This window comes from Anomaloglossus baeobatrachus, chromosome 4 (assembly GCF_048569485.1).
Source record: "Anomaloglossus baeobatrachus isolate aAnoBae1 chromosome 4, aAnoBae1.hap1, whole genome shotgun sequence".
NCBI classification, from domain to species: Eukaryota; Metazoa; Chordata; class Amphibia; order Anura; family Aromobatidae; genus Anomaloglossus; species Anomaloglossus baeobatrachus.
Genome location: NC_134356.1, coordinates 674,333,604 through 674,347,268, shown reverse-complemented (window position 1 = coordinate 674,347,268; position 13,665 = coordinate 674,333,604). Strand labels below are relative to the sequence as shown.

The window sequence follows — 13,665 nt, the reverse complement described above, 5'->3', positions numbered from 1 at the left end:
ATATTCTTGTACATAGGAGCAGTATTATAGTAGTTATATTCTTGTACATTGGGGGCAGTATTATAGTAGTTATATTCTTGTACATAGGAGCAGTATTATAGTAGTTATATTCTTGTACATAGGGTGCAGTATTATAGTAGTTATATTCTTGTACATAGAGGCTGTATTATAGTAGTTATATTCTTGTATATAGAGGCTGTATTATAGTAGTTATATTATTGTACATAGGGGCAGTATTATAGTAGTTATATTCTTGTACATAGGGTGCAGTATTATAGTAGTTATATTCTTGTACATAGGGGCAGTATTATAGTAGTTATATTCTTGTACATAGGGACAGTATTATAGTAGTTATATTCTTGTACATAGGAGCAGCATTATAGTATTTATATTCTTGTACATAGGGGCAGTATTATAGTAGTTATATTCTTGTACATAGGGGCAGTATTATAGTAGTTATATTCTTGTACATAGGAGCAGTATTATAGTAGATATATTCTTGTACATGGGGGCAGTATTATAGTAGTTATATTCTTGTACATAGGGGCAGTATTATAGTAGTTATATTCCTGTACATAGGGGCAGTATTATAGTAGATATATTCTTGTACATAGGAGCAGTATTATAGTAGTTATATTATTGTACATAGCAGTATTATAGTAGATATATTCTTGTACATAGGAGCAGTATTATAGTAGTTATATTCTTGTACATTGGGGGCAGTATTATAGTAGTTATATTCTTGTACATAGGAGCAGTATTATAGTAGTTATATTCTTGTACATAGGGTGCAGTATTATAGTAGTTATATTCTTGTACATAGAGGCTGTATTATAGTAGTTATATTCTTGTATATAGAGGCTGTATTATAGTAGTTATATTATTGTACATAGGGGCAGTATTATAGTAGTTATATTCTTGTACATAGGGGCAGTATTATAGTAGTTATATTCTTGTACATAGGGGCAGTATTATAGTAGTTATATTCTTGTACATAGAGGCTGTATTATAGTAGTTATATTCTTGTATATAGAGGCTGTATTATAGTAGTTATATTATTGTACATAGGGGCAGTATTATAGTAGTTATATTCTTGTACATAGGGGCAGTATTATAGTAGTTATATTCTTGTACATAGAGGGCAGTATTATAGTAGTTGTTTATTTGTATGTAGTCACCAAGGATGAGACATAAAATGTGAGATTACAGCTTATACAGTATCCGGTGTGTTATAGACAGGATTGTTACAGGTGTAATAATCTGCAGCTGATGGTGGATAATATTGTAGTACACACATATCGTACACATGCGTCCTGAGTGCAGGTGAATCACAGATGGGTGTGGACACCGCCCAGACCTGCTTCCAGCTGACAGCTCTTCTTGTGTCACTTTCCTCCACCATGGTCTATGTTTCCTGATTTGTGGCAGCTCTTGTTATTGTCTATATGATGACCTGTGTCTGCGCCCCTCCTGTGTAAGCTCCTATGAAATCTCCACTTATAGGTCATACGACGTTGTGGTGAGTGTCTGTCACTTTTTGGTGTATCGCTGTCCACTTCTCGTCTTTATGATGTCCTCGTTCTGGCTCGTCTCATGTGTACTCGTCTTCTCCATTTATACCTGTACACTGTACTATAACCTTTGTCCTGGTGTCTGCACTCACCCTCCCTCCAGAAACACAAATAGTAACTGTGGAAGGCGCCCAATCATCTCTGTGCGACTCAGCCGTCTCTGGACTACAGGTTTTTCTGTCTGTCATCAGGTGGATTACTCTTATCTTTCTACTTTTTGGTGGACTACTCTTTTGTTCTATTTGTCTTTGGTTGGATTATTCTTGTCCTGTCTTTGGGTTTACTACTCTTCTATCCTATCTGCCTTTGGATGGACTACTCTTCTGTCCTATCGGTCTTTGGGTTTACTACTCTTCTGTCCTGTCTTTCGGTGGACTACTCTTCTCTCCTGTCTGTCTTTGGGTTGACTAGTCTTCTGTACTATCTGTCTTTGGGGGGGGGGGCTACTCTTCTGTCCTATCTGTCTTTGGGTTGACTAGTCTTCTGTACTATCTGTCTTTGGGGGGGGGGGGACTACTCTTATGTCATATCTGTCTTTGGGGTCGACTACTCTTCTGTCCTGTCTTTGGGTCGACTACTCTTCTGTCCTATCTGTCTTTCGGTGGACTACTCTTCTGTCCTATCTGTCTTTGGGTTGACTAGTCTTCTGTACTATCTGTCTTTGGGCTGACTACTCTTCTGTCCTATCTGTCTTTGGGCTGACTACTCTTCTGTCCTATCTGTCTTTGGGTTGACTACTCTTCTGTCCTATCTGTCTTTGGGTTGACTAGTTTTTCTGTCCTATCTGTCTTTGGGTTGAACTAGTCTTCTGTCCTATCTGTCTTTGGGTTGACTACTCTTCTGTCCTATCTGTCTTTGGGTTGACTAGTTTTCTGTCCTATCTGTCTTTGGGTTGACTAGTCTTCTGTCCTATCTGTCTTTGAGTGGACTACTCTTCTCTTTTATGTCCTGGTTGTCTTTGGGTGGATTACTCTATTGCCTTTTTGTCTGTCTTTGTATAAACTACTCCTCTACTAGCTTTTGGTGGACTACTCTGCTATCTTTAGACTGAAATCTCTTCTGTCTATCTTTGGGCGTGCAACTCTTTTGTCATTCTGTGTCTATGGGTGGATTACTCTTCGATGTTTGGACTTATTACTGTTCTATATTTTTTATCTGTCTTTGGGCTGACTACTCTTCTATCTTTCTATATGTCTTTGAGCTGACTACTCTTTTGTCTTTATATTTTTGGTTGAATTACTCTTCTGTCTGTTTTTGAGTGGACTACCCTTCAGCTCTTCTGTCTATTTTTGGGTGTACTACTCTTCTATCTTTAGACTGGCTACTCTTCTGTCTGTCTATATTTGGGTGGACTATTCTTCTGTTTTTCTGTCTATGGGTGGATTTCTCTTCTATGTTTGGGCTGACTACTCTTTTATCTTTCTATCAATCTTTGAGCTGAGTATTATATCTTTCTGTCTTTGTACTGACTACTCTTCTGTCTTTCTATCTTTGGGTGGATTACTCTTACGTCTTTCTATCTTTGGGTGGATTACTCTTACGTCTTTCTATCTTTGGGCGGATTACTCTTACGTCTTTCTATCTTTGGGTGGACGCATCTTCTATCTTTTAATCTTTGTGTGGACTACTCTTCTATCTTTGGGTGGACTCTTCTTTTACCTTTCTATCCTTCTTTGTGTCTTTGGGCTGACTACTCTTCTATCTTTCCATCTTTGGGTGTCTTCTATCTTTCTATCTTTGTGTGGACTCCTCTTCTATCCTTTAATCTTTGGGCTGACTACTCTTCAATCTTTCGATTAGTCTTTGGGCTGACTCCTCTTTTATCCTTCTATCTTTGGGTGGACTCCTCTTCCATCTTTCTATCTGTCTTTGGGTGGACTCCTATAATTTAATCTTTGGGTGGACTACACTTCCATCTTTCTGTCAGACTCTCTAGCTTTGGGTGGTGCAGATAAAAACTAGCTTGGCAAGTTCTATTTACCATCACACCCTCTGATAACTCTAGGTCTGGGATGAGAAGTCAAGATCTTTGAAGCAAAAATGGAGAAACTTTGAACCCTCGGACTCGCATGGTCTGGATAACTTTCAGCAGATATGGTGGTGGCTAATACAACGTGTTACTGACATCATTACTAGACAAGAAATTTACCTTAAATAAAGTAATCTCAGGACTTGTTCTCCTTTGACCTGGCACAACACTTCCATAACTGTATGGGGGTGCAGAGTAATCACAATGGCAGTTCATTTTCAAGACCAACATTATGACCGCCTCAAAAATCAGTGCCGTCAGCGAAGACGTCTCTTCGAAGACCCCAACTTCCCAGCAAGTAACCAGTCCCTTTACTATAGCAGAAGTCCTCCCAGAGTTGTAGAGTGGAAGCGCCCCCAGGTAATTATGGGTTTGTGTTATGGGTACTGCTATATGGCACTTTTTCTTCTGAGGGCTCTACTATATGGATACTTGTATGTGGCATATGTATAGGCCTTCATTTATGGAAACATGATATCTCTACCTTTAGGTCATATAACTTTGTGGTGATTGTCTCTTTTTGAAACTAGTATATAGTACTGGTATAAAGGCACTCATTTAGGGATGTTACTCTACAGCACTGCTCTGTATGGATACTTGTGTGTAGGCTGTCCTTTACGGGCACTCATGTAGTAATTCTTTTACATGGCACTTCTGTAAGGGCTCTTCTTTAACATTATGCCCAAGACCACAGAGCCAAGGTGTCCCCTTCAACTCCCTGACTACATTGTGCTCGTGAAGGAAATGGGCCCACCCAAGAGACCCAGGAAAGGAACTGCGGAGACTCATGTTGCCTGTCTTCTTCACAGGATCTTGTCCAGTCACCTCGTCTGTTTTCTGATGGTGGCATCAGTCCTCGGGACCTGCAGCAGGGCAGTCTGGGCAATTGCTGGTTTGTAGCCGCTGTTTCTTGTCTGGCTAAAGATCCATCAATTTGGAAGAAGGTAAGTTACCTCCGTCTCTGATGTAGTCTCTTCAATAACATGACTGCTTGATGTTTTGGAACAGCGCCACACTGATCCATGTGTTGTGTCTAGTTTTTCAGTTTGGCTCTGTGAAAGTCTCCAATCCTAGACACAACCTTTGAATAGGTTGAGTAGCCATGTTTTTGTAACATCTCTAAACCTGGTTGACTTCTTTCATGGGTTGGTTTCATGGCACATGGATGTTTTTGGATTTTCATCAAATGTAAGGCTGGAGCTTTTACTGGAATTCGGATAGCAAAAATTTAGAGTTGAGCAAAAAGATTTGTAGGACCGTAATCCAGCGTCCACTTCAGTAGTCTGAGGCCACCGGACTGGATCTCTGGGAGCCTTCTCCTATCTTAATGGCACATGGATGTTTTTGGATTTTCATCAAATGTAAGGCTGGAGCTTCTACTGGAATTGCAAAAATTTAGAGTTGAGCTAAAACATTCGCAGGACGGTGATCCAGCTGCCATGTCTGTAGTCTGAGGCTGCCGGACTGGATCCCTCGGAGCCACCTCCTACCTTAATGGCTCATGGATGTTTTTGGTTTTACATCAAATGTAATGCTGGTGCTTCTGAACAAGAACCTACTCGAATTGAGAAAGCAAAAATTTAGAGTTGAGCTAAAAGATTCACAGGATAGTGATCCAGCTGCCATGTCTGTTGTCTGAGGCTGCCGGACTGGATCCCTTGGAGCCACCTCCTACCTTAATGGCTCATGGATGTTTTTGGTTTTACATCAAATTTAATGCTGGAGCTTCTGAACAAGAACCTACTCGAATTGAGAAAGCAAAAATTTAGAGTTAAGCAAAAAGATTTGCAGGAGTTTGATCCAGTCACATCAGTAGTCTGAGGCCATCGGATTGGATCCCTCAGAGACTCCTTCTACCTCCTGGTGTCCACTGCCTCTCATCTGATTTGAAGCCCAAGCAAAACTTAACCATTGAATGAGGATTGCAGGGCTGTAGTCTGGCAGCCACTGACTACTACCGATGTGACCCTGGACCTTGTGAATATTTTGGCTCAACTTTACAAATATTCCATTGCACGAAGAACTGAAGACTCAAGGGAAATCTCAGTTACTCTGTACCATTTGTACTGTATGTCTGGTATGGCAGTGGCCAAGTACCAGGGCCTGGGTGTGACTGCTCCCTCAGCACCACCATAGGCTAGAGACCTATCCAAGACCAATGGCACAGTGACTTTAGGTTCGGGGCGCACAACCATTTTTGGTTCAATGACCACATTGGCAGATTGAAACAATCTCATGGGCAACAATAAAACATTTCAAAATGAAGTGTAGGAAACACAAACGTCTTGAGAAACTAGTTCCCCTGGTTCTTCTGCATTAGGTGACTCAGTGGTTGTGCTGTGGTTCGGTGGAATTCTTTCATAAAAATTACACTCTGACACTTTTTAGGAATTGCTGATCAGAGCTTCATTTACTACATGTCATAGGTCAGGAATTACACTCCAGGACGACTCTTCTGTATAGCAACATGGAGCATGCCGGTATAACCTAGGTATCTTCTGTGTATATTCATATGTACATCTGGTATAACCTGGGTACGTTCTGTATATAATTATATATGTACAGCTGGTATAACCTAGGGGTTTTCTGTATACATTATATATGGACACCTGCTATGACCTCATCAACCACTGGTGTATAGTTATATATACGGGTGTAGGTATATAGTATTTTGACCCCATCTTGATGATTCCTTCTGTCACAGGTTATACCTTCTCCTGAAGAACAGGACTGGCCTCGCCCAGGTGCAAGTTCCCCACATTCTGGCATCTTCAGGTTCCGATTTTGGCGCTTTGGCCGGTGGGTGGAGGTGGTGATTGATGACCTTCTGCCCACATCTGGAGGGGAGTTGATATTCTGTCGGCCTGGTCAGAAGGGCAATGTGTTCTGGTGTTCCCTTCTCGAGAAGGCATATGCTAAGTAAGGTTCCTTGTCCGCCTGTGGTCTCATGCTTCTGCTCTCAATCCATCTTTGTTTCTATTCTTCCATCGTTTCCTATGTTTTCTTATAGACTCATTGGGAATTATGAAGCTCTTGATGGGGGCAGCACGGCCGAAGCTCTCATTGACTTCACTGGTGGGGTGTCTGAGGCCATCATTCTCCGTGAAGGGAATTATGGGTCGGATGAAGAAAAAAAGAAGCTCTTCAAGTCGTTGATGAAAGCCCACTCTCGGGCATCTCTCATTTCTGCTGCCATCAGGGTAAAGACCCCATGTATCTCCACTCAAGCTGAAAGCCTACAATTTTAAGGGCAGGTAGGGTCCAGCCCTAGGCTGATGTGAGGAGTGTTCAGTCAGTCAGAAGGGAGTGTACTACAAATATCAAAAAACTGACCAGCACCTCCAAGAATAAGACAAGTGTGAACAGGTCTTATTCTTGGTGGTGCTGGTCAGTTTTTTGATAATCGTAGTACACTCCCTTCTGACTGAGCACTCCTCCCATGAGCCTAGGGCATTTTCAATTCTTTAATTCTTGTTGGATCCTTCCTGCCCTTAAAATTGTAGGCTTTCAACCCGGTTAGAGGCATATATAGGGTCCCAACAGTGGGGTACGCCTTGTTGCTGGCTGTTGGGCTCTCATCAACTGGCCAATTTTTGTGCTAAGTACTTCATATTTTAACATGGTTTCTTCTATAGTAGTAATGTAATTCCAATTTTATATATTCAGTGTTTACATATTATAGTATTTTAGAATGTAGCTGTATTTTTTTTTGGGTTATATTGACGATTTGTCTCAACTTGCACCTGTTCACACTTGTCTTAATTCTGGTCATTTTTTTTATATACAGTACAGACCAAATGTTTGGACACACCTTCTTATTCAAAGAGTTTTCTTTATTTTCATGACTCTAAAAATTGTAGTTTCACATTGAAGACATCAAAACTATGAATGAAAACATGTGGAATGAAATACTTAAAAAAGTGTGAAACAACTGAAAATGTGTCTTATATTCTAGGTTCTTCAAAGTAGCCACCTTTTGCTTTGATTACTGCTTTGCACAGTCTTGGCATTCTCTTGATGAGCTTCAAGAGGTAGTCACCGGAAATGGTTTCCCAACAGTCTTGAAGGAGTTCCCAGAGATGCTTAGCACTTGTTGGCCCTTTTGCCTTCACTCTGTGGTCCAGCTCACCCCAAACCATCTCGATTGGGTTCAGGTCTGGTGACTGTGGAGACCAGGTCATCTGGTGTAGCACCCCATCACTCTCCTTCTTAGTCAAATAGCCCTTACACAGCCTGGAGGTGTTTGGGGTCATTGTCCTGTTGAAAAATAAATGATGGTCCATCTAAACGCAAATCGGATGGAATAGCACGCCGCTGCAAGATGCTGTGGTAGCCATGCTGGTTCTGTATGCCTTCAATATTGAATAAATTCCCAGCAGTGTCACCAGCAAAGCACCCCCACACCATCACACCTCCTCCTCCATGCTTCACGGTGGGAACCAGCCATGTAGAGTCCATCCGTTCACCTTTTTTACAAAGGCACGGTGGTTGGATCCAAGATCTCAAATTTGGACTCATCAGACCAAAGCCAGATTTCCACTGGTCTAATGTCCATTCCTTGTATTCTTTAGCCCAAACAAGTCTCTTCTCCTTGTTGCCTGTCCTTAGCAGTGGTTTCCTAGCAGCTATTTTACCATGAAGGCCTGCTGCACAAAGTCTCCTCTTAATAGTTGTTCTACAGATGAGAAGGTGTGTCCAAACTTTTGGTCTGTACTGTATATGTAGTACAAGAGAGAATTTGGCAGTAGTGATGTGAGACTCGATTCGCAGGACTCTGGTCCGTGGGTTAGGTCAGTAATCTGTGACCATTGGGCAGGATGGTATCCTTTCCTCCCAGCATTCCCAGCTCTTCTTTCGAGTAGCTGGATTGACACACTATCATCAGAAGAAGATCTGAGAATTCCGGGAGGTAAGGAAGCTTGTAGGTCTCCTATCCAACAGGCAGAGATTACTGACTTGGGCGATGGACTGGAGAACTTCATCTCTACTTGGCAGTTTAGGAGGCAATGATTAGAGTGCCCAACCACGATACTAATATTGCTTGAGCTTCTCATAATATAGGTGGAAATATAGATCTCAGTGGGAACTTCTAAAGGTCATCATGCACATTAGATAAAAGTTAGCCGAACCCACCTAGTTCAACTGTATGGGTCAACACCATGTTATATTGAGACCCTCCGTTTCCCAAGATAATAATCAGGTAGATTGTTCTCCCGCTTACTCTGACCCATCATAAGAGAACATACAATCAAAAACGTGTTTATGTGTATGGGGAATCGGGAGAGATTGGACTCGGCTGAACACTAGGTTTAGTGGTACCTCAACGTTTGAGCCAGAATGAAATTGTAGAGGACGAGAGGTAATGAAGATCAAATCATGGAAAAGAACAAGGGCTTCTAACATTTGATAAGAATTGAGCGATATAGAGGAGATAATGAGTGTTTTTGATGAATGGGACAATATAAACTTGTTAGGAAGAGGTGGGACAGAATTGGGTCATGTAATTTCCAAATATCTGGGCAGAAACTGGATGGTTCCAAAGTTTAGAAGTTTTCGAAATTTCACAAATAGACACTGCATGATCGTTTCCGTTCTGAAGAATACACATCTATTTCCTTTCAGCCAAGTCCAAGTCAAGGTATTGAAGAAGTCCTTTCTAGTGGTCTTGTCACCGGTCATGCCTATAGTGTTACTGCCATTAGGAATATCAACCTACACTCCGGACTTTTGTCCCTTTTCCGGACACATAAATTACGACTCATTCGTTTACGAAATCCATGGGGGAGCGGAGAATGGAATGGAGCCTGGAGCGATAAGTAAGGAATGAACTGAGCCACAAAGGGAAGCTCGAGGCTGTAAGTTTAAGGCACTTGATGAGGACACCGAGTTTCTGTTTTCGTAGGTCAGAAGAATGGAAGAAAGTGAGTGGAAGACAAAGAGAGAAGCTCGGGGTCACAGTTAATGATGATGGAGAATTTTGGTAAGGAGGGTTTACTTTCGACTATAAGCTAGGTTTAGGGAGGGTGCATAGGGCAGATTCCTAAACGTCCACCACTACCTGGGGAATCAAGGGAACCTTCACTACTCATACTTCCGATCAGGCTGGTACATCTCCTCCTGGTTGCCAGGGGGTATAAACAATCCTTCACATGCCTACTTCCCCATTTTACTTGTAGACCTGACGGTCATTATTTGTATGACCTTTGTATTCATCATTTTGACCCAACCTCAGAAAGTCAGGGGTCATCTAATGATCAGGTAGAAATTTTATCCACAAGAGAAGAAAGTCATTGGCTGTCCCTATTATTTTGAAGACCCATAAAAAGGGTCTTCTCTATGTGGTTGCAACAGAAAGTTAAGTGAGGTCTAAGTTGAAGAGATGGTATCGAGGTTCTTACCCAATGTTTTTCTCAGATGCCTCCACCACTCCTAATCTGGTCAAATCTAAAGGAATAAATGCAACTACCCCATAGTTCTAGGGCTTTGTGGTGGTTCTGACGCATGGCATGTCATCTTTTGCACATGCGAGGAATGGCAATGCCATTGATGCTTGCACAGGTTATACATCTTACTTTTTACTAGGATGTGTTGGGATGATTTCTGCTCTCACTTCACCGATATCACTCTCTGCCGACGAGTCAACACTCACCTTCTGAGCACTCAAAAGACATGGAAACAAGAGTCAGTTTTCTCGGCTTGGAAGCAGCATCAAGATCCCATGAAAGACAGGAGTGGTGGCTGTCCAAATAACAAGGCCACCTACCTACATAACCCACAGGTATATATACATCACAACTATAAAAAAACTAGACCTTCTCTATCTCTGATGAGCATGTCATGAAAATACAAAGCTCAATGCCAGAAAGCCTCCAGTACAGCCAGAACAATAGGTAGACTGACAACTGTACGTAAATGTCTTGTGTTGCAGTTTTCCTTTGATGTCACCTTAGACCAGGACAATGTCCTCATCTCCCTGGAACAGGAGGACCGAAGAACCCAACGAAAGGCAGGGGGTGGCGAAAATCTGCCGATTGGATTCTTTGTCTTCAAGGTGCCAAACTGTGAAATTCGAGATTGTTCTTGTGCCATATCTCAGTCTACTGTACTTGATCCATCACTATTCCCTTTTTCTGTCAGGTGGAGATGAATCGTAAATACCGTCTACACTGCACTCCCACCAAAGTTACTTCTTCAACTTACATAAACTCTCGCAGTGTCTTGGTTCATACTGAGCTACCGAAGGGGCGCTATGTCATCCTACCGACTACTTTCCAACCAGGACTGGATGGTTCCTTCCTTTTGCGACTGTATACAGACCGGGCCAGTCACCTAAGGTACAAAATTAGGAAGGAAATTGTTTTCACAAGTGGTGCCTCTCTTGGCCAATTGGGACACAACGAGCATAAAAAGAGTTTCTACCTTTCTATGTCTCACTGGGAACCAAATATACCACTGGGGAATAATGTGCCTATCTTATAAAACACTTGAGTTTAATATGTGAAAACTGAATTACTGCTCACAGGGAACTGACCCAAGATAGTCCTCAGCCATCATGTCTGTCCTTCTTGACGGGTACTCCACGGGTGGTCACCTCCATCACAGTGCATGCAGCATCGGGACTTTCAGTGCCAGGGGGTAGCAGAGGTACAGTAATAATCCTATATTAACCCTTTTTGAGACTTTTTGGTAGGTTCTGATTATTATTCTTTCTACTAGACCCCACTGTTTATGCCACAGTTTACTGTGAAGGCAAAAAAGTGACCTCGAGGACAGTCAAGGGAGAGACTCCAGAGTTTGACCTGAAAGCGGTATTCTACCGTAAACGTGAGAAAAAACCTCTTATTGTTCAGGTTGGTATACTGTGTATGTAATGTTTTATGTATTTTTGGTTACATGCCTCCATGTAGTCCTTTGAATATTTTCCAGGTCACATCTGGACTACCACATGTGCAAGTAGAAGCTCCTTCAGAGAAGGGCTTGATAGTCCATGAAGGTCACATCAGCCTTGTGGGTTATTTTTTTTTAAAAGGTCCTCAGGTGAAGCTATGATAAACGGGAGGATCTTAAGGTCACAGTAACCTATTGTAGATCCTTTAAGTAGAGTACGACCTCTCCCCAACCGAAAATCCAATATTTTATGGCAGAAGAAAAAAAGGTTGACTTGTCCATCTAAAAATGAAAAATTTCAGATCTGAGTAAATCATTTGGGTTTATCTTTCTTTATATATAACGAGCTGTAATACCCGGCATTGCCCGGATAGTACTAAGTGTCTGTCTCTCTCCCACAATCTCACTCTCCTTCTCTGTCTGCCTCTCTCTCTCTTTGTCTCTTTCTCCCTGTTTGTTTCTCTGTCTGTCTCTCTCTCTGTCTCTCTGTCTCTCTCTCCCTGTCTCTCTCTGTCTGTCTCTCTCTCTGTCTCTCTCTCTGTCTCTCTCTCCCTGTCTCTCTCTGTCTGTCTCTCTCTCCCTGTCTCTCTCTAGCCATCTCTCTCTGTCTCTATCCCTGTCTGCCTCTCTCTCAGTTTCTCTGTCTGTGTCTGTCTCTTTCTTTGTCTGTCTCTCTCTATCCATCTCTTTCTGTCTTTTCCTGTCTGTCTCTGTCTCTCCATCAGTCTCTTTCTGTTGCTTTCTGCCTGCCTCTCTGTCTCTCTGTATTTCTCTCTATCTCTCTGTCTCACTATCTGTCTATCAGTAACTAAGTGTCTTTGTCTGTCTCCCTCCCACAATCTCACTCTCCCTCTCTGCCTGTCTCCTTCTCTGTCTCTTTCTCTGTCTCTCTCTTTCTCTCTATCTCTCTGTCTCTTTCCTTGTCTGTTTCTCTCCAACCGTCTCTCCACAGATATCATATTACCTCACACATAAGCTTCTTATACTAACAATGTCCTTCGTTTCCTATAGCAACCAATCACAGCTCCTATTAATGACCTGTAGCTCCCAGCTCCCTTTACTTTAATGTAAGCAGGTTTTTTGGTGAATGTGAACTGTAAAGCATGGAGTTAAATTTTAACCTCAAAACATAGTCTATGATGTTCCCTGGGTCACATGGGGCATCTGTGCAGAATTTCGTGATTGTAAATGTGACGGTGCGGATTCCTTTAGCAGAAATACATACACACATGCATACACACAAACATACAAACACATACATACACACAACACACATACACATACATACACACATATACACACACACGTATACACATACACACCAACACATACTCACATATACAGTACATACATAGATACATACACACACATACACACACATATACACACATATATAGTACATACATAGATACATACACAGACACACACATACACACACATATACATACACACACACATACACACATACATACACACACACACATATACATACACACACATATACAGACACACATATACACACACATACATACACACATATACATACATATACACATATACATACATACACACATACATACACATACACACATATACATACATACACACAGACACACACATACACACATACATACACACACACATACATACACACACAAACACACACATATACACACATACATACACACACATATACATACATACACACATACATACACATACACACATATACATACATACACACACACATACACACACACATACACACACATACATATACACATGTACACACACACACACACACACATACACATGTACACACATACACTCAGTTTTATATATTAGATTTTCTGCTCCGTTCTCTCATTTGGTTCTTGTTGCAATGTTCTAGATTCTCCTATAAAGTAGGATGATGGTTACAAGTGGATCATTATCGAGAGTCCCATTTTCATGGTCCACAATGGAGAAGAAGAGAAGACTACATACATACCAGGACATTATTAATCCCAGGACAAAACATACTAGCTCTTATATGCCCCTTTAGTTTTACCATAGAAGGGGCCTTTCCTCTTGTGTGGCCCCATAGTTATCACAGGGGCTAGGGGCTGCCTCTATGGTGCTACTAGACATCACAATGCTTTGTTTGATTTCAGGTCTGGCTGTCTCGTTGGACCAGAA

At 41.6% G+C, this 13,665-nt stretch overlaps 1 protein-coding gene across 2 annotated transcripts in view; it reads left to right on the top strand.

Moving 5' to 3' along the window:
* Positions 1-1,352: 1,352 nt before the first annotated feature.
* LOC142304366 (calpain-5-like) overlaps positions 1,353-13,665 on the top strand; it is a 12,545-nt gene continuing 232 nt past the window's right edge. Inside the window, exons 1-13 of one of the 2 annotated variants that reach the window (XM_075346671.1) lie at positions 1,353-1,519; positions 3,577-3,960; positions 4,410-4,544; positions 6,305-6,519; positions 6,611-6,800; positions 9,223-9,416; positions 9,503-9,580; positions 10,183-10,378; positions 10,529-10,651; positions 10,738-10,934; positions 11,123-11,244; positions 11,317-11,450; positions 11,527-12,008. In XM_075346671.1, the coding sequence (XP_075202786.1) occupies positions 3,805-3,960; positions 4,410-4,544; positions 6,305-6,519; positions 6,611-6,800; positions 9,223-9,416; positions 9,503-9,580; positions 10,183-10,378; positions 10,529-10,651; positions 10,738-10,934; positions 11,123-11,244; positions 11,317-11,450; positions 11,527-11,649 (1,863 nt within the window). In that variant the 5' untranslated portion in view covers positions 1,353-1,519; positions 3,577-3,804 and the 3' untranslated portion in view covers positions 11,650-12,008. Of the gene's footprint in view, positions 1,520-3,576; positions 3,961-4,409; positions 4,545-6,304; positions 6,520-6,610; positions 6,801-9,222; positions 9,417-9,502; positions 9,581-10,182; positions 10,379-10,528; positions 10,652-10,737; positions 10,935-11,122; positions 11,245-11,316; positions 11,451-11,526; positions 12,009-13,665 lie in introns of those variants that run through there. The other variant, XM_075346670.1, reaches the window with a different exon arrangement.